The 18,157-nt window shown below is 42.5% G+C and overlaps 1 protein-coding gene across 1 annotated transcript; it reads right to left on the bottom strand.

Moving 5' to 3' along the window:
• Positions 1-10,527: 10,527 nt before the first annotated feature.
• Positions 10,528-16,153, bottom strand: LOC117538320 (piggyBac transposable element-derived protein 3-like). Its single transcript, XM_034203925.1, has 4 exons — positions 16,096-16,153; positions 12,953-13,186; positions 12,712-12,852; positions 10,528-12,536 (listed from the first exon to the last, which is right to left on the bottom strand). The coding sequence occupies exons 1-4, from the start codon at positions 16,151-16,153 to the stop codon at positions 10,975-10,977; spliced, it is 1,995 nt and encodes a 664-aa protein (XP_034059816.1). The 3' UTR covers positions 10,528-10,974.
• Between the last annotated feature and the right edge of the window lie 2,004 nt (positions 16,154-18,157).

Raw genomic sequence — 18,157 nt, 5'->3', positions numbered from 1 at the left:
TTAGGTGATGTTACAGTGAGAACAGCTGCTGAGGGAAGTGCAGAAAGCAGAACAGTGTGTATAATATATATCGCTCAATAACAAATGTAACAGGCCTACATGTCACACTTTATCTGTAGGCTTTAGGAGATATCTACAAATAAACATTAGGGTTAGGGTTGGGGTTAGGGTTAGCGAGTGTATAGGTGTCTGTTGTAATGAATATGCCGCCAGCAAAGGGTGTTGTTGGACTAACAGTAGGTGTGTGTGTGTGTGTGTGTGTGTGTGTGTGTGTGTGTGTGTGTGTGTGTGTGTGTGTGTGTGTGTGTGTGTGTGTGTGTGTGTGTGTGTGTGTGTGTGTGTGTGTGTGTGTGTGTGTGTGTGTGTGTGTGTGTGTGTGTGTGTGTGTGTGTGTGTGTGTGTGTGTGTGTGTGTGTGTGTGTGTGTGTGTGTGTGTGTGTGTGTGTGTGTGTGTGTGTGTGTGTGTGTGTGTGTGAGAGTTGATGTGCCAGGCAAACAGGCAGGCCTCAGTAGCTTATCTGACATATAATTGGTCAAAAATGGTACATTCTCCGTTAGCCTACGAGCTCCCCGTTTGAGCGAAGGACTATTACTTCTCAATGTAGCATGACATTGGATATGCGCTGAAGTTGTCCTGGATTGGAATTGTTCCGATCATTCCCCTATGAGGAGTTTGCAGAAATGTCCTTAAAATGCATGAAAAACGGCCATTTTTCTAAATGGCTGACTTTCTGGTGGGCGGGGCTAATGGAAGGCAATTTGAAATATATGTGCAATCATAATAGCAATATGTATACAGCGTTTCGTGAATATTGGAAAAAGTATACGCGAGTAGTTTGGAGTAATTTGGAGTAATTTGTGACATGTAAATCGTAATAAATGGTGTATTCGCTGTTAGCTTACGACCTCCACGATTGAGCTTTAAAAAATGTTCTTCTCAATTTAGCATCATATTGGATAGGGGCTGAACTTGTGCTGGATTTGTATTTTTCCGATCATTCCCCTAGGAGCAGTTTGCAAGAATGTGCTTAAAATGCATGAAAAACGCACATTTTTCTAAATGGCCGACTTCCTGGGGGGCGGGGCTAATGGAAGGCAATTAGAAATATGTGTGCAATTATAATAGGAATATGTATACAGCGTTTCCTGATTATTGGAAAAAGTATACGCGAGTAGTTTGGAGTCATTTGTAGTCATTTGTGACATGTGAATCGTCAAAAATTGTGTATTCGCTGTTAGCCTACGACCTCCACGAGTAATTTTTCAAAAATGTGCTCCTCAATTAAGTATCCTATTGGATAGGGGGTAAACCTGTCCTGCATTGGAATTTTTCCGATCATTCCCCTAGGAGGAGTGTGCAAGAACGTGCTTAAAATGGCAGAAAAACGCACATATTTCAAAATGTCCGACTTTCTGGGGGGCGGGGCTAATGGAAGGCAATTTGAAATATATGTGCAATCATAATAGCAATATGTATACAGCGTTTCGTGAATATTGGAACAACTATATTAGAGTAGTTTGGAGTAATTTGCGACATGTAAATCGTCAAAAATGGTATATTCGCTGTTAGCTTACGACCTCCACGAGTAATTTTTCAAAAATGTGCTTCTCAATTAAGTATCCTATTGGATAGGGGCTAAACCTGTCCTGCATTGGAATTTTTCCGATCATTCCCCTAGGAGGAGTGTGCAAGAACGTGCTTAAAATGGCAGAAAAACGCACATATTTCAAAATGGCCGACTTTCTGGGGGGCGGGGCTAATGGAAGGCAATTTGAAATATATGTGCAATCATAATAGCAATATGTATACAGCGTTTCGGGAATATCGGAATAACTATATCCGAGTAGTTTGGAGTAATTTGCGACATGTAAATCGTCAAAAATGGTGTATTCGCTGTTAGCTTACGACCTCCACGATTGAGCTATAAAAAAAATTCTTCTCAATTAAGTATCATATTGGATAGGGGCTGAACGTGTCCTGGATTGGAATTTTTCCGATCATTCCCCTAGGAGGAATTTGCACGAATGTGCTTAAAATATATAAAAACCGCATATTTTTCAAAATGGCCGACTTTTTGGGGGGCGGGGCTAATGGAATGTATCTACAAATATGTCCACAATTCCAGGAGGAATGTCTGTGCCAAGATTCGTGAAGTTCTGAGAAACTATATGCGACTACCACACAATAGGGGGCGCTAGTGAGCAGTTTTTTTGAAAATGTACGTTTTTTTTTTACATTATCGAAAAGGTCGTGGGCTCTGACGTGTGTCCCAAGTTTTGCGTCCGAAGCTCATTTTATGCTATCGCAATTTAAAAAAAATGTATAGGCCACGCCCACATTCTGTATTTGTTGCGACACTTTAAATCTGAGTTCGTAGTCACCCCGAGAGTATGTGTCAAAAGAAATAATAATAATTTGTCCATCCGCTCTTGAGTTATACATTTGTGGTGTTTTTGGCGCCCCCTATAGTCCTAAATTTAAATTATTTGGTGTGCCTATTTCCCAAGATAGATTACACCTTTCCACCAAAATCAGTGGTGAATGGATACATTGTTGATGAGTTATGAGCATTTCTTTCTAAGCCCCGCCTTTTTGCGAGTACGTTTTAATTAATGGCAGAAATATTTATCGTTTGAACATGCTCATCTCCTAGGGTAATGTGTCTGACCCTCCAACGATGCTATATACGAAGTTTGGTGTTGAAAAACAGAAAATTGAAATGTAATTGAATATTTAACTGTTTATGTAAATTTGCCAATTATAAAAAAAAAAAATGTAGGCGGAGCTTAGGGTTCCAATTGGATTATTTGTAGCGCAGGTCCACCCGGATATGTGTGCAAAATTCCAGGTCATTCGGAGTTACGGTGCGACTTTGCACATCTTTCCAAAAACGGAAATGGCCATAGGTGGCGCTAGAGAGCATGTTAGAATATTTTAACCCATTGACTCCAGAATGTTGCAATTTTTACCGGTTCTGGAATCCGTGCAAAATTATACAACTTTGTCAGCATCCTAAAGGCCTCAAAAACAGGAAAGATGGGGACTAAAAATAATAATAATAATTCCACGAATAACAATAGGGATCCTCGCACTTCGTGCTAGGACGCCGTTGGGTCCTAGCACTCTCGTGCTCGGGCCCTAATTAAGATATGGTTGATTTGTTGTTGTTGAGAATGAATAAATAAATGTTCTTTTAACCAAAAATGAGTCTCTCCTGATTCAAATAAAAATAAATGAGATCTAAATGATCTGGTTCTGATGTGGTTCTAATGGCTTTCTCACTCACTGGATCGGTTCGCAACCGAGTGTGAAGCGGCTGGGATGAGGATCAGCACCTCCAAATCTGAGGCCATGGTTCTCAGCAGGAAACCGATGGACTGTCCACTCCAAGTAGGGAATGAGTCCTTACCCCAAGTGAAGGAGTTTAAGTGTCTCGGGGTCTTGTTCTCGAGTGAGGGAACAATGGAGCATGAGATGGGCCGGAGAATCGGAGCAGTAGGCTACTGCAGTTGCTGGGATAAGGTGAGAAGTTCAGTCATCCGGGAGGGATTCGGAGTTGAACCACCTTCGCGTCGAAAGGAGCCAGTTGAGGTGGTTCGGGCACCTAGTTAGGATGCCACCTGGGCGCCTCCCTAGGGAGGTGTTCCAGGCACGTCCAGCTGGGAAGAGACCAAGGGGTAGACCTAGGACCAGGTGGAGGGATTATATCTCTTCGCTGGCCTGGGAGCGCCTTGGGATCCCCCAGTCAGAGCTGGTTGATGGGAAAGAAAGTTTGGGGCTCTCTGCTGGAACTGCTACCCCCACGACCCGACCACGGATAAGCGGGAGAAGATGGATGGATGAATGGAGATCTAAATGTCATCTTAAAAAAGCACATTGTATTTTGCTTGAAAATACAGTTTAATATGTTTTTAGTTAAATTATTTTGTCTAGATTACATTAACTACTCCTTTATCTGCCCACACAGCGCACACAGGAGTTATTGTTCTTCTCTTCCACCTCTCAGCATGAAAGCAGATGAAACAAATAAAAGAACACCATCCTTGCTTGCTGCTCACCTGTAATCCATGATTTATTGAAATGGAAAAGTCGATGGTCTGCGCCTTTCATGTCCAAGAGGGCAGCCGGATGAAAGAGAGGGGAGATGTGTGTGTTGTTGGATACAGAAACACTGGAGAACACACACTCAGTAAGACAGGGGAAATATTCAACAAGAGAGGATGACTCACACATAAAGCCATTGTGGTAAAGAAGAAGACAGAGGAAAGACTTGGTTCTTTAAGTCCTTAATATCCTCTAAAAGGAAGCAGATTCAGACTCTCTCTGTGTTGTTTGGATACTCCATTATTACAACAGATTTATTTTATTTTGATTCCTGCTTTTCGGAAAGTGAAGCTGCAAAGAAGATTGCTTTTCAGTGCAAGTGATTACCTTAACTTTGGACTTTTGTGGATGTGTACAGGAAGTATTTCAAGAGGCATTTAAGCATTTGGGTGAAAGTTGGCATTTTGGAAAAATTACAGAGGAACGGAGAAGGACTACACAGGAATGGAAAAGCCTTGAGTCCTTCCCACTAATGTACTGATGACCCGTACATTTCTACAACTGTTGGATTTTTCTTTCTGTCAACATTTTTGTCACTGCAGAAACCTTCATTTAAGAAGTTAAAGGTGGGGTAGGTAATTCACTTCAGAAACACTTGTTGCTATATTCCATGGAATGCTCTTAACATCCCGATAGCAATGAATACATGAAATGCTTTGACAATAAATACATTAAAAATGTCATCAGTGGAAGCCGTGGCACTGTAAAAAGCACGACCAATCATCTGAGCCGGCCCGGCTAAAGTAACTGGATGGCCTACCTGCCTGTCAGCCTTCCATCTGTGCACAAACTTATCTCGTGCCCTCATTGGTCATGTGCGCGTTCGTGTGTGTTGGAGGAGGTGCTCTGTAAGGAAGTCTGAAGGAAGTGGCAGATTTTTTCCGGTTGTGTATTTTCAAATTCTAGCGCACTCGAGCTGGTTTCTCCAAAATTACTTACCCCACCTTTAAGATGTAAAGAAGATGACTTTTCAATGCAACTGATCACCCTCACCTTGGACTCTTGTGGAAGTATTTGAACTCGTTTGAACAGGATGCAGAATAGCTTTGAGGGGAAAGTTGAAATGTTAAAGGAAGGAACACGAAGGAATAAGGAGGAAAAGCCTTTGTTCTTTTTATTCATTTAACCATTTCTAAGAAGTAAGCCAGACCATTTCTAAATGCTGTTTTCCTTTTCTTTCTTTCACATTTTGTCCCTGCAAAAACTTTTATTTGGAGAGTAAAGAAGATTACTGTTCAATGCAAAGTAATGACCCTCACTTTGGACCTTTAAGGAAAGATACAGTAAGAGTTTGAACACTTCTGAACAGGATGCACAAAATAATGAATGCAGAAAGTATATAGAATCCTTGGTTCTCTGAGTCCTTTCCACTAATGCAGTAGTCCGTTTGGTTTTCACTCCAAAAACCTTCATTTGGGCAGTGAAGATGTAAAGTAATGACCCTCACTTTGGACTTTTGTGAATGTGTACAGGAAGTATTTGAACACTTCTGAACAGGATGCGTAAAAGAAAGGAGGAAAAAGTTGTAATATCTGGACCCTCTCCCATCCTTCGACCTCCTCTGTTTCGCAGCGTTGGACCCCCTGAGCTCTCTGCCGGTCTGCCCCCCCACAGACGACTCCGCTCTTTGTTCTGCAGATCCAGAGCTGTGCTGCCTGCAAACACACACCCTCCTGAAGCCTCAGACACATTCACGGACATACACGACACACACAACCACGGTCGTACTGTTGTGTGTCCACTGGGGTCCAATGATGCACTTTCAAAGGATGTTCAGTGCAAAACAGATGCATTTCAGCCTAAAAGAAACTCAGTTGTGCTGCACAGAGGAGCTGAGTTTAGGTCAGAGGCTTTTGCCGACACGTGGTCTTTGGTGTCAGAAAGCCCTCGTGTGCACGTGTTTTCAGACAGAGGCAGATGGGTGACTCCTCCTCTTCAGACATCAGAGGATCCAGCGATCAAAGACAAGCAACGGAGCAGGAAGAGGAGCTTTAAGGTGGACTGTGCAGGGAGATATGTTCTGCCGCCATCACTCACACAGAAAGAGGAAGATGCACGGCTCTGTGAGTGGTTACAAAGTCTGGGAATTGCAGGTGATAACCAGCAGAAATCCAGATTCAGAGGGGGGGTTCAAGAGCAAGAAACACGCTTCAGGAGAGACAGGCGTCCCCATTTCCTACCTCCCCTCATGCAGTCCGACTCCCTTCTACATGTGCCTTACTTTCTCCCTGAAAACTCCCCCCCACCCTCACCCTTCACCCACCCTGACCCTCCCATGCATCCCCGCTCTATGAGGAGGCAAAAGGGGGGAGACCTCTGACTCCCTCAGGTGTAGAGGCTCTGGTCCTGCACTCATCTGCTTTTACTGTCAAAGGATTCAAAGGTTTTATTTGTCGTGTGCACAAAAAGCTGCAGTGACGTTTTGGGATTGTAGGCGGCTCCTAAAATACAATATGGCTACTCATCATGAAGAGACATGACAATGGTGCAATAGTAAGAAAGTTGCATAAGAAAAACATTACATTACATGTTAGATGCTTATATCCAAAGCGACTTACATACTCAATACTGGGGACAATTTGGGGTGAAGTGTCTTTCCCAGGGACACAACGAAATGCTGACTGCAGTGGGGTTTGAACCTATGACCCCCTCCGAACACCAACGCACTATTCCACTGCGTCACAGCCTCCCAAAATATGTTCATGTAAAACAAACATGTCAAATGTAATACTTTACAGTAGAATAAATAGTGTCTGTATAGCCTGTGTATTTTGTGTGTCTTTCTGTAAGGACAAATAGAAAGATAAGTCAGAAGTTGTGTACATTCTGAGAATAATTTCGTTGTAATGGATATATTGTCAGAATGCTAAAATTCATAAATGGCTAAGAGAGCTTAAAGGGGACCTATCATACAAAATGCACTTGTTGATGTCTTGTATACATAAATATGTGTCCCCGGTGCGTCGGGCAGCGTCAGAAAATAAAACCCTTTCTCTTTTCCTCCGTACCCAAATCTTTTAAAAACAGGGGTACAACGAGCGGATACAGATTTGCCGCCGATCTGACATCAAATCGGCGGCGGACCCACAGAAAGTTGCTATCAGAAACGATGCCTGACGTGTTTTGGACGTAATCTCGCCTTTATTGATTTTCACTTATATCAAAACAAAGCAGGGCACATGAAAATGCAGATGTGTAATCATACAATTGAATTGAATTACATTTGTACATTTGTACCACAAATACAAATGTCATTGCAGTACATATACTGTGCAAGCACATACACATAATATATATGTATATATACGCACATACACATATTCATACACACCCACAGCTGCACTTAAAGAAATAAAATAATAAAATAAACAAAATAAATAATACAATCCACTAAAATAAACAGTAAATTAAAAGGGAAGGTTGTTAAAATAGTCAAGGAAAGGCTGCCAGAGCTTGTAGTATTTGTTAACACATCCCTGGCTACGATACCTCAGCTCCTCCAGCTGCAAATGTGCCATCACATCCCTCACCCAGTGGGCATGAGATGGTGGAGTCCGGTCTTTCCATTTGAGGAGGATTAGACGAAGGGTTGCAAGAAGGGTTGCAAACGCAAGTGAGTGTGACTGGCAATTAGAGAGGGAGAGCCCCTCAGGGGCTACTTCAAACACAGCTATTATGGGATTTGGTTGTACGTTCTGGCCATACATCAATGAAAACGTTTCAAATATAGAAGACCAAAATGGGGCAATGGACTGACAGGAGAAAAACATGTGCAATAGGGTAGCCGTGGCACAATGACACCTCTGGCATGTGGGATCCACCTCAGGGTACAGCCTGGCAAGCCTGCTTCTGCACAGATGTAATCGATGGAACACTTTAAATTGAAGTACTCCATGCCTCACACAGATGGAGGATTTATGTATGTTCTCAGTTGCAGACCGCCAGGTCTCATCAGTTAGTTATATGCCCATTTCTTCTTCCCAGGCACCCTTAAGGTGGTTAAGGGAAGGGCTAGAGATTTCTTGAATAATATTATATAGCTTTGAGATATAGCCTCCCTGACAAGGTTTGAGGCCAAGACAGTCTTCCATCCATCCACCAGGTGGGGCGGCCGGGAAGGAGAGAAATTGTTTTCTTGTATAATCACGAATTTGTAAAAATCTAAAATAATGATTCCTTGGGATGTCATATTCTTTGACTAAATGTTCAAAGGATGTGAATACCCCTTCGTAGAACAGATCAGCAACACACTTAAGTTCCTTCCGGGACCACAGGTGGAAAGCGGAGTCTATCAGGGCTGGTTTGAAAGCCGGATTGCGAACTATGGGGATGGAGGAGATAGTTTGTCTATATCCAAAATGCCTCCTGAACTGTGACCATATCCTAAGAGAGCTATTGACCACAGGGTTGTTCGAGTGATATTTTCTACTAAGTTCTTCCCTGCCTCCCGTTTTTCTTGTATCCCGGTGATGCGGAGGTTGCATCTCCTAGACCGCGCCTCCAGGTCCTCACTCCTGTCAGAGAAGATTTTCATGTCCTTTTTTAGCTGCTGCACGTCTCGTTCGAGAGTGGTAATGAGGTCCGAGTGATCATTAGCGGCAATATCCAGGCTCTCGACCCGGTCCTCCAAAGACTTGGTGCGGCTGCTGACGCGGTCAACGGCGGATCTCAGCTCGTCCCTCAGTTGGCTTATTTCACGTCGTAGTTCTTTAGACTGCATCTCGGCGTTGTCATCAATTTTCTTCAGCAGGTCCTCTCTGAGAGATTGAATGGCCCGTAGAATGGCGGTCTCATCACCTCGTGCTGCGCTAGCAGCTAGGGGCCCTGCCCCAGCACCTTTAGCCGGGCTAGCACTATTCTTTCACACACAGTGACGTCACAAGCTACCCACAATGCAACGCGCGCCATATATATATATATATATATAAATACGCCATTTTCCTGGAGGTGCTAATATCCTGGAGGTGCTAATATAAACAGCTAGCTAACGTAGCTAGGCAGAGCGCACTAGGTTTTTTTTCTGAATTAACGACCGAAGAAATCGCTGCATGTCTTCGGATTACATCTCTGGATTTGAGGGGTGTGCTCTAGGTCGTTACCAGCGTAAACTAGAGCTGTGTAGGTTGTCCGATTGCCCTTACAGACTGCCTGCAGATGTATGGAAAAACGACTCTCGAAAGTGGCCTTCGGTCAATTTTGGCAGCATCTACGTCTATCTTCTGGAAACACCAGGTGAATACCCCACTTGTCACAATAATATTATCATGCCAATGCATATATGTGGTATTTTAGAGTTGACTATATTGATTAAGGCAATAGACTATGGCTGCTTCTCAGATCGACTATTTTCATTTCCTCGCTCCTCGGTCCTCGGTCTCACCGGAAGTTGATTTGCCCGCGCCATCTTGAGTACCGTCCCATGGCTCTTATTTCTGCCGGAGGACCGAGGATCGTGGAGCGAGGAGCGATCATGGAGGAGCGATAACTGAGGAACCACCAGACCATCCTCCGATGAAATCCTCAGATACTCACCCCGCCCCCTTACTGTGTATCGCTCACTGATTGGACGAGGCAGTGCATGCACTGATCTGATGCTTCTTGACATGAGAGCAGAGTGAAGAAAATACATGAACCTCACGGGAGTCACTCCTCAGTTTATACCGTGTTTTGTTTCAATTCATGTATCATTTAGTTACAAATATGTGATATATCTGAACAACAAAGTGGTCAAAAATCATTTAATTAATTTTTTGGAAACATTTTCATGATCGCTTTTTTCGTTTTACATTTTCATTTATTGTCATTTCCATTCAGTCAGTCATTAAGTGCTATTGAAATGTTAATGTGCTACATATCCAAACAAACAAACAAAGTGTGCAATCCAATGAATGTTAATCTAACTGGGTTTTGATAGATAACATATCTCTTTTTCTTCTCTCAATTATTTTATTTCTATTGTGCACTCTAATCAATATTAATCAAACTATTGTTCGTTTATAAATGTTAAGAATGGCGTTTATCTTTTTTGACAATGAGTTCTTATTTTATTTTATTTATTTGGGTCTACAACAGATGATATAAATGTTTGTGTCAGTAAATGTGTACTAACAGAGGCGGGGGTGTGTGTGGAAATAACGGGGACAGAGCTGCTGTCAGACGATCAGCTGTGCAGCGTCATCACAAACGGACGTCGCTTCACGTGACGCTCCGGAGGAAAGGACGTCCCATTGCTCTTAACCTCCTAAGACCCAAGCTGTTTTTTTATATGCATTTTTTATTTCTCTTTGCTATTTGGGCTTATTGGAACCTGATAAGTATAACAACTAAGTATCATCTTTTGACATGATGTACTTTTAGAGAAAAATGATGTCCACATATGTGGACACTCGTTCTGAATTTCCAAAAAAGTCATAAAAGTCACCTTTTTGTAATAGAGTGAAAAACTATTTTATTTCCACCTTGAACACAGCAGTTTTTCCTGGCTGCTTTTGCATGTATTAATAACTTATACACACATCATTTTGCATGTTTTGAACATCTGAGAGTAAAAACAACATGAAAACACTGCATTTTTGCTCCTTTTGGACTGTCACAACTACAGTACGGCTCATTTAAAACGCTACAAACAGTTGCAGGAAGACATCATATGCCTGTAACAAAATATAAAACATTCAAAGCATTTTGCATTGTCACTGTTGCATCTAATAATACCACATAGGCGACTGTTGTATGTGTTTTGAACATCATTGTGAAAAAACAAAACAGTCACAAAAACAAAAACAGTTACAGTATGGCTTATGTGAAAATGTTGCATTGGTCATGTAAAAAAATAAATAGGAATGCCCTTTTCTTTAGGAACATGTACACACCTATGTGTGAAAGGCTGTGTAACAGTTGCGATCGCCTTGCAAGCACAAGAACACTTTGCAGGTCACACAACGCACTCGGGTTCTTCCAGTGCAGCCTGCTACCCTGCAGCGCGCCGCGTTCTTCAGGCTGATCATCTCTGGGAGATGGGCATTCGCCCTCCTGCGGACCGAGACATGGGGCACCGCCGTCACAAAACGTTTCTTCCCTTGATTTGAGTTGTCTTCTTCCTCTGACTGTTCAGAGAGGTCTGCATCGCTTCCTTGACCGTGATGCTGGGCCAAGAGGGTCATAGCCATTTCCGTACGGAACTCAAGGAACTGCATGATGCTCTTCTTTGGTGCAGCACATATTGCGAGGTCTTTGCGGTAGAGTAGCCAGCTGTTGGCTAAAGCCAGATCCGTGAAGTGCATTAGCATCCGCATCGTCCACTTCTTAGTACGGGCGCTCATGCGATAGTAGCTAATCATTCTATCGATCAAATCAACTCCACCCATCTTGAGGTTGTACTCACGGACAATGCTTGGTCGCGAGACAGTCACATATTCTTTCAATTTCTTGTCCCAGCGCTGGCAGGTGTCTTCAGGCTCTGTGCCATGAACAACAGACATCATCAATACTGGTTTGTTGTCGTACCACTTCACTACACACAACTTTCCGTCTTCAGTGGAAAGTTCTGATGAGGTACCTCTTCCTGTGTTTTTCATGGTTTTGTCAGAGGCTAGCTTCTCCTTCGCGCCAGCGAGTCGGTTCTTCATTATTGTACCAGTAATGTACATCTCCTTCTTCATCATTTGTTCCACACATCGGATGCTTGTGAAGAACTGGTCACAATACACTTTCGTGCCACGATGCAGAGTTTGACACAGCCGAGCCAAGACTAAGCCTCCCAACCCCAGGCCCACCTCTTCTTCTTCGACCTGCTCAAGCAGTGCACCTTTACCTTGATACAGATCAAAGTCCAGCACAATGCCATCTGCTGTAGCACAAACGAAGTTCTTGATGCCAACTGGGTTTGGCTTCATTGGCAGATATTGTCTGCATGGACAGGTTCCTGTGAAAGGAATCATCTGCTCATCAATAGATGCGCATTCAGGTCGATTCTGAGACTTGCAGCCTTGCAGAATCCGATCCAGAAAAGGCCTCACCTTCCAGAATTTGTCCCTCTTCCTCAGATCTTCTGGCACATCATCATCAATTAGCACTTTTATTGATCCCCTCAGTCTAAAGAATCTGTTGCGCGTGAATTTGTCAGTGATAGCAGTGATTCTCAAGGCTTTGGACCAGTACATCCTGATTGTTGGGTATCGGATGCAGGACATCAAAATACAGGCACCAAAAAAGTGGTAAACCTCATCTACAGAGGTGTTGAGTGGATCCCCACTCCTAGACAGTGACATAGCATTAGAGCAATCTGAAATCATTTTCATCAAATCTCTATCTATGTACTGTTCAAAATAGTCCAGTGGGGTCCAGCCATTCCTGTCTAGCTCAGTGTCGTCCTCGTGCTCAAACTGGGCAAGGTCTGGCATCAATGGAGTAGCCCTCCAGCGCAACCCACGTCCTGCACAACCAGAATCAGAATACAAATAGTACTTATTGCAAAGTAAGTTACATATTTTTACCCATGCAAGCAATTCACTGAGGTGTATTGGTGCATAACGTAGTTGAATCTGAGTGGACATTTATATGAAATTTGAAAATGTACCCTCAAGGCATGCTAAAATAATAACAATTACCTTTATTGGGCTGTCCCAGAGTGCTTGGTCCTGGTGTTGGCTCTTCCGAGTCATCATCGGAGCGATCAGCCTCGATCTGCTGAGTTTGACGGCGCCGTCTGGGAGTGCGGGATGAACCTGTCCCTGTCTCTGTCCCTGAACCTGTCAACAAGTGTTGTAAATTAACATTTTGCTTCCTATCCTTCACCTAGCCCTGAGGCCCTGCCTAAAATAAACAAATATCCACTGGGTCTTGGCTAACCATTATTTGCACCACGGAGACGTTTACGTCCTCTGCTGTGCTCAGTGGGCTGAGGAATGGGGTCCTCATCATCACTACTGTCATCCTCATCCTCACTGCTGCTTTGCTCCTGTGGTGGGGGTTGATAATTGACATCCAGGATGGAATCATCGTTGTCAGACAAGTCTTCCAAATCTGAGTTGTCTCCATCGATTAACTCAAGTTGCTCCAATGCTCTTTGCACAGAAAAACGCTCTGGAAATAAAAACATGAAAAAATCAAATACAAACCAATGTCATTTATATATGTATGCATTTATGTATTTCTTTGTTATTTATTTCACTGGGACAATGTACAGCTTTTCAACTGCACCAGAGTTAGCTATAAACAACTCTAGCTATTAGCTATAGCAAGGCACATTTGTACTAGCATATTAACATTTTCAACCCAACTAATTTATGTATGTATTAATGTATTTAGTTATTTAATTGTTATTTATTTCATCGGGACAATGTACAGCTTTTTAGCTGCACCAGAGTTAGCTATAAGCAGGGCTGCACATAACTGGTGCGCAGGTGCGCATGCGCACCTCCGCCAAAAAAAGAGCACCGGGTCATTTGAAACAAAGCGCATTTGCGTACCAACATTGAGAGAGGGAGAGAGAGAAGGGAGAAGAGAAAAGAGAAAATAGAGGAGAGATGAGAGAGAGAAGAGAGAGAGAGAAAGATATTTGCGAGTTGCATACATGTATGAACCATGATATGAACTCAGGGTCGGCCCGTAGCACTGGCTAGATGTTCGCCTAGGGCGCCAGATCTGTGGAGGCGCTGCGCTGGCAGTTCTGGGAGGGAAAAAAACATTTTGACCGTTGGGGCTCATCCTAATTTTCAGCCTTGATGTAACAACATTCATAATTAAGTAAATGTAACACCCTTTTCACCCCGGTTACACGTTTCATTTGCCCTGTACGATGGGCGCTGTAAGTGATGAAAATGGGGGATGTTGGCTTATCTGGCGCCCGCAGCTCACAGCCAAAATGCGAGTGAGCGAGGGAGGGTGCACCGGTACCAGCGCTGTTGTTATTAGAATCTGGTGCCGTGCTAGCTGCTCTAACGGAGATAAGAAGAAGATGTTTCTACAATAATGTGGAGGGAGAGTCCTCTCCATTCAGACTGATAACTACAGCTCAGTGAAGTAAAGTCTAAGTTCAAACGGTTTGGTCGCAATTTATGTAAACACATATTTCCAAGGCACTCCTTTATAATTATCAGTAGCGTGGCGTGGGGAAAAATGTAGGGGAAGCCCATTTTTTGGGTCGGGGGGCGGTCAATAACGTAACCAGATGAATGATTACAGCGCCCGGTATCATTTTACACACATTTGTATCACACAGATGCACGACTTGCACACGCCTGTTATCTAACCGACAGGTCCGCACGCACTCTCCAGCTGAAACTCTCTTCTTATTAATTTAAGCATTTTACTTATTAATGTAGGCAGACAATCACACAATCTATGTGATTTTTGGATTTACCGTGCCTCTCAATTGCCCGTGACAGGTTGGCAAGGTCGATGAATCCTGAAGTTGCCCAAGGATTGTTCAGGGAGCACGAATCCTTGTCAAAAAGAAGACATGGCCAGCCAAATAGACGCTGAAGTTTAGCGCTTCCAGTTAGCCACTCTGTGCGGACATAATTGTCCTCATTGAACGTCCGATTCTCTCCCTTTTTCCTCTGTGTACACACAGCTCGAGTGCGGGCATTGGCCTGTCATCTGATTTAATTTTCAGTTGCTGCTGTAGCGGAAGTTTAGTAAAGTTATGTTTGATTAAGTACGCCAAATCTCCACCCTCCATAATGCTTCATTTGCTTGATAATTTCTAACGGCGGTGATGACAGTTACAGTATTAAAACTGATGTTGATGTGATTTGATTGGATGGCAGTGTCCAATCAAATCGCCAGCCGCCAGCCGCCCCTGAAGGGAAGCTAGAGGCGGCTGGCTTCCCTTGGCATGGCCCTGACCAATCACAGGTTGGCAGGGGCATCACGTGGGCCTCATCTGATTGGTCAATCCCTCCATTTTTTTTCACCAAAGGAAGCCAGATTCGGCTGGCCTCCTCTCGCAACAGAGAGTGCAATCTACTGTTTCACCATAACATCTAGAGGGGCGCTGTTTCACTCTTTGTAAAGTACTCAATGAGAATGGGGGAGAGCCGGCCGGCAGCAACACACAGCAAAGGAGAATTATCGAAACAAAACAAAGTGTTTTTATTTATTTATTTAAATTATAACTACAATCCGAAAAAACAGGGGAAGCCTGGCTTCCCTTGGCCTCCGGGAGAAAACGCCACTGATAATTATTGGGATAAACAGGTTTTAAATCATTCCAATGTATACTATAGGACAGTAACCAAAAATATCCTTTAAAACTGGAGATAAAAAAAAATGCATAAATAAATGTTAAGGTAAAATAAGATATGAATGAACAACACAAATAAAACAAGTTACATTCATTTGTTATTGGCTATGGTAGGTTATTGGTTATGTTCACATACTTATTTGATTACATCCACTTGTCTAAGATGACAACAGAGACTTTCGACCCAAAACCAGCTGCTGACTTGTGGATGCAAGCAACTAATCAGACTCAACCAGAGAGAAAGAAGTAGGCCTACATCATCAGCTACCATGTCTGACAGAGAGGAAGACAGTGAGGAGAACAGTCAGGAGGGTAGTGATGACAGCTTGTAGTCGTGCTAATGTTGTCTTGTGTTCACCTCTGCATGTGTGTTCTGTGTTCACCTCAGCATGTGTGTTCAGTGCCGTGTGTCTGGCAAATAAAGTCAAGACCCCCTCAAAAGTTACGGTTTATTTCATTTTAAGGATGAGCACCAAGCAACATCTCCAGGTGCTCCTTTGAGAACCAGGGCAAAAAAGTTATGTGCACCCCTGGCTATAAGCTATTTTACTTGTGCACATTTTTACTAATATATTAGCATTTTCGACCAACCTAAGTCCCGATGTACACATACATCATGTTTAGCAGCATACCAAATTGTTATTTTTACACATTTTTTGTCAAATTTGCATGTCATGACAAACGTACAATGCTTTGATAAATATCTAAATCAGAAAAAGCCTTGAAATATGATAGGACTTCTTACCTTGTCGAGGTTTGTATTTGGAGCTGCCACTTGAATGATCCCTTGTGTTTGTCGCCATTTTGAATTTTTACCGTAGTGTGTTGTACTCTTCTGACACCACCAGATAGCAGTGTAAGTGCCCACATACGTGGCCATGAGGCCCCAGTTCAGCAGAATTAACGACTGTGGTCATATGACCAAAAATGTGATGTCCACGCATGTGTACGCCAGGCCCTAGGATTAAATAAATAATATTTTACATCAAAAGAAACAACAGTGTTTTAACAAATCGTATTAAATAATGTGATGACAGAATAGCTGAAACTTTAACAAAATAAATAACTCAGTTACCTCTAATCATTAAAACTCATTTCCCTGCTTCTCGTGGTTTCCTTTAGTCCCTCCCACCATGCTTCCCTGGTGGGAGGGACTAAACGCAGGGAAACGACGCAAGTGAGGGAACCAAGGATTTCATTTAATCGACCTGAGAAGCAGCCTATGATATTCTGGTTGCACCTCGCGTGAAATGGCGGATACCGGAAGTACGGTGTCGCCCTTGGCCCAAAACCCGTATGTGTGTGTGAAAGAATTAGCTTTCGGATCTGGCTCAGCAGAAGCCTTTTTGCGAGAGGAAGACGACATATTTCAAATGAAACTGTTGGGCGGAGGCAAGGAAGAACAGCTTAGATTAAAGTTGCTTGACTATAGTGCAAGGGTAGTTGTCTAATATACATATTCTGATTCTGGCGAGGAGCTCGAGAAATGCGACCTCACAGCTCCGCTCAGACCGGAAGTCCCGTAATCTCGTCTTTGTTTACATTAGCAAGCCTCGCTAACACTCAGAGCTAACCTGTACTGGAAAGCACATGTGTTTTAAAAAGCAGGAAATAAAAAAAGGAACTCACCTTGTGATAAACCCGCAAGAGAAAAAGCATTTGAGCTCCATACTGTTTCAGAAATAATCTTTGATGTGGTTTAGAATATAGGTTGGCGTTTTATCACAGCAGAATTTAACTTTATCTCCGGTAGAATTCTGATCAGGCATTAGCTCCGCCTCCTCTTTTTTTTCTTTTGCAAGGCAAGTTAAGTTTATTTATATAGCACCTTTCAGCACCAGGCAATTCAAGGTGCTTTACAAAAATGAAAGACATTCAGACAAAGGAGGCATTTAAAAACAGTAAAATATAATAAAATAAACATTAAAACAAAAACAAAAAATGAAAGACATTAAGAAAATGGAAGGACCCACAATCCGCGTTTCTCTAACAGGGCTGCAAAAGAGGGGTATGAGCAGTATGAGGCATGGCTACAATGGGTGAACTGTTTGGTATTTTGAGCAAAAAACTTCACAGACATGTTTTGTTTAATGTCCTTTATTGTTTTATGTTTCATGTGGAACCTATATGCTGCAGGTCTCCCTTGAAAAAGAGATCTATGATCTCAATGGGACCAATCTGGTTAAATAAAGGTTTGAAATGAAATGAAAATGTATAGGTATGGCCCTACAATATATTTTTCCAATATAACATGATAGGTCCACTTTAAAGTAATCAATACACAGTTAAAGATGTTAGCTTAAAGTAATCAAGACACATTTTAAATGTAATCGATAAACAGCATTGGATAAATAGTACCTAGGAATTCACTAGGAATAGTTAGCTAGCTTAAAGGCTAATGGATGCATTGGCAAAATGCTAAAATACATCAAGTTGAGATGAAATAATCAGTGATGAAAGTTAGCCAAAATTAATCGAGACCCATTTTGTGTTCGCTAAAAATTGTGGATACACATAATGGACAAAGTAAAAGTAGCAATACATACACATTTGAGACGTTAGCTTAAAGTAATCAAGACACAGTTTGATGGATAAAGAGTTAAGTTAGCTAGTTTAAAACTTGTGGGCAAAAAGGACAAAATATTAAAAGTATGAAGGCAAATAAGTAGCTAGCATAATGTTAGCTAGCTACGAAGTTATGGATACATAAATAGCTAGCTCAAATTGTAGGGGGCCACTGTTCTAGAAGTATTTATAGCATTAAATCCACCCCATAGCCTTTTAACTGAGACATGACTTAACAAGTG

The sequence above is a fragment of the Gymnodraco acuticeps genome, unplaced genomic scaffold, assembly GCF_902827175.1.
Source record: "Gymnodraco acuticeps unplaced genomic scaffold, fGymAcu1.1, whole genome shotgun sequence".
Classification (NCBI taxonomy): Eukaryota; Metazoa; Chordata; class Actinopteri; order Perciformes; family Bathydraconidae; genus Gymnodraco; species Gymnodraco acuticeps.
This window is presented reverse-complemented; position numbering and strand designations above follow the sequence as displayed.

Excerpts from the sequence above, each read along its gene's own strand:
- LOC117538320 (XM_034203925.1), bottom strand. The coding sequence starts at position 16,153 with ATGGCGACAAACACAAGGGATCATTCAAGTGGCAGCTCCAAATACAAA. Across the intron at positions 13,187-16,095 it reads CAAATACAAACCTCGACAAG|AGCGTTTTTCTGTGCAAAGA; the intron begins GTAAGAAGTCCT and ends TTTTATTTCCAG. Across the intron at positions 12,537-12,711 it reads TCTGGGACAGCCCAATAAAG|GACGTGGGTTGCGCTGGAGG; the intron begins GTAATTGTTATT and ends CTGGTTGTGCAG.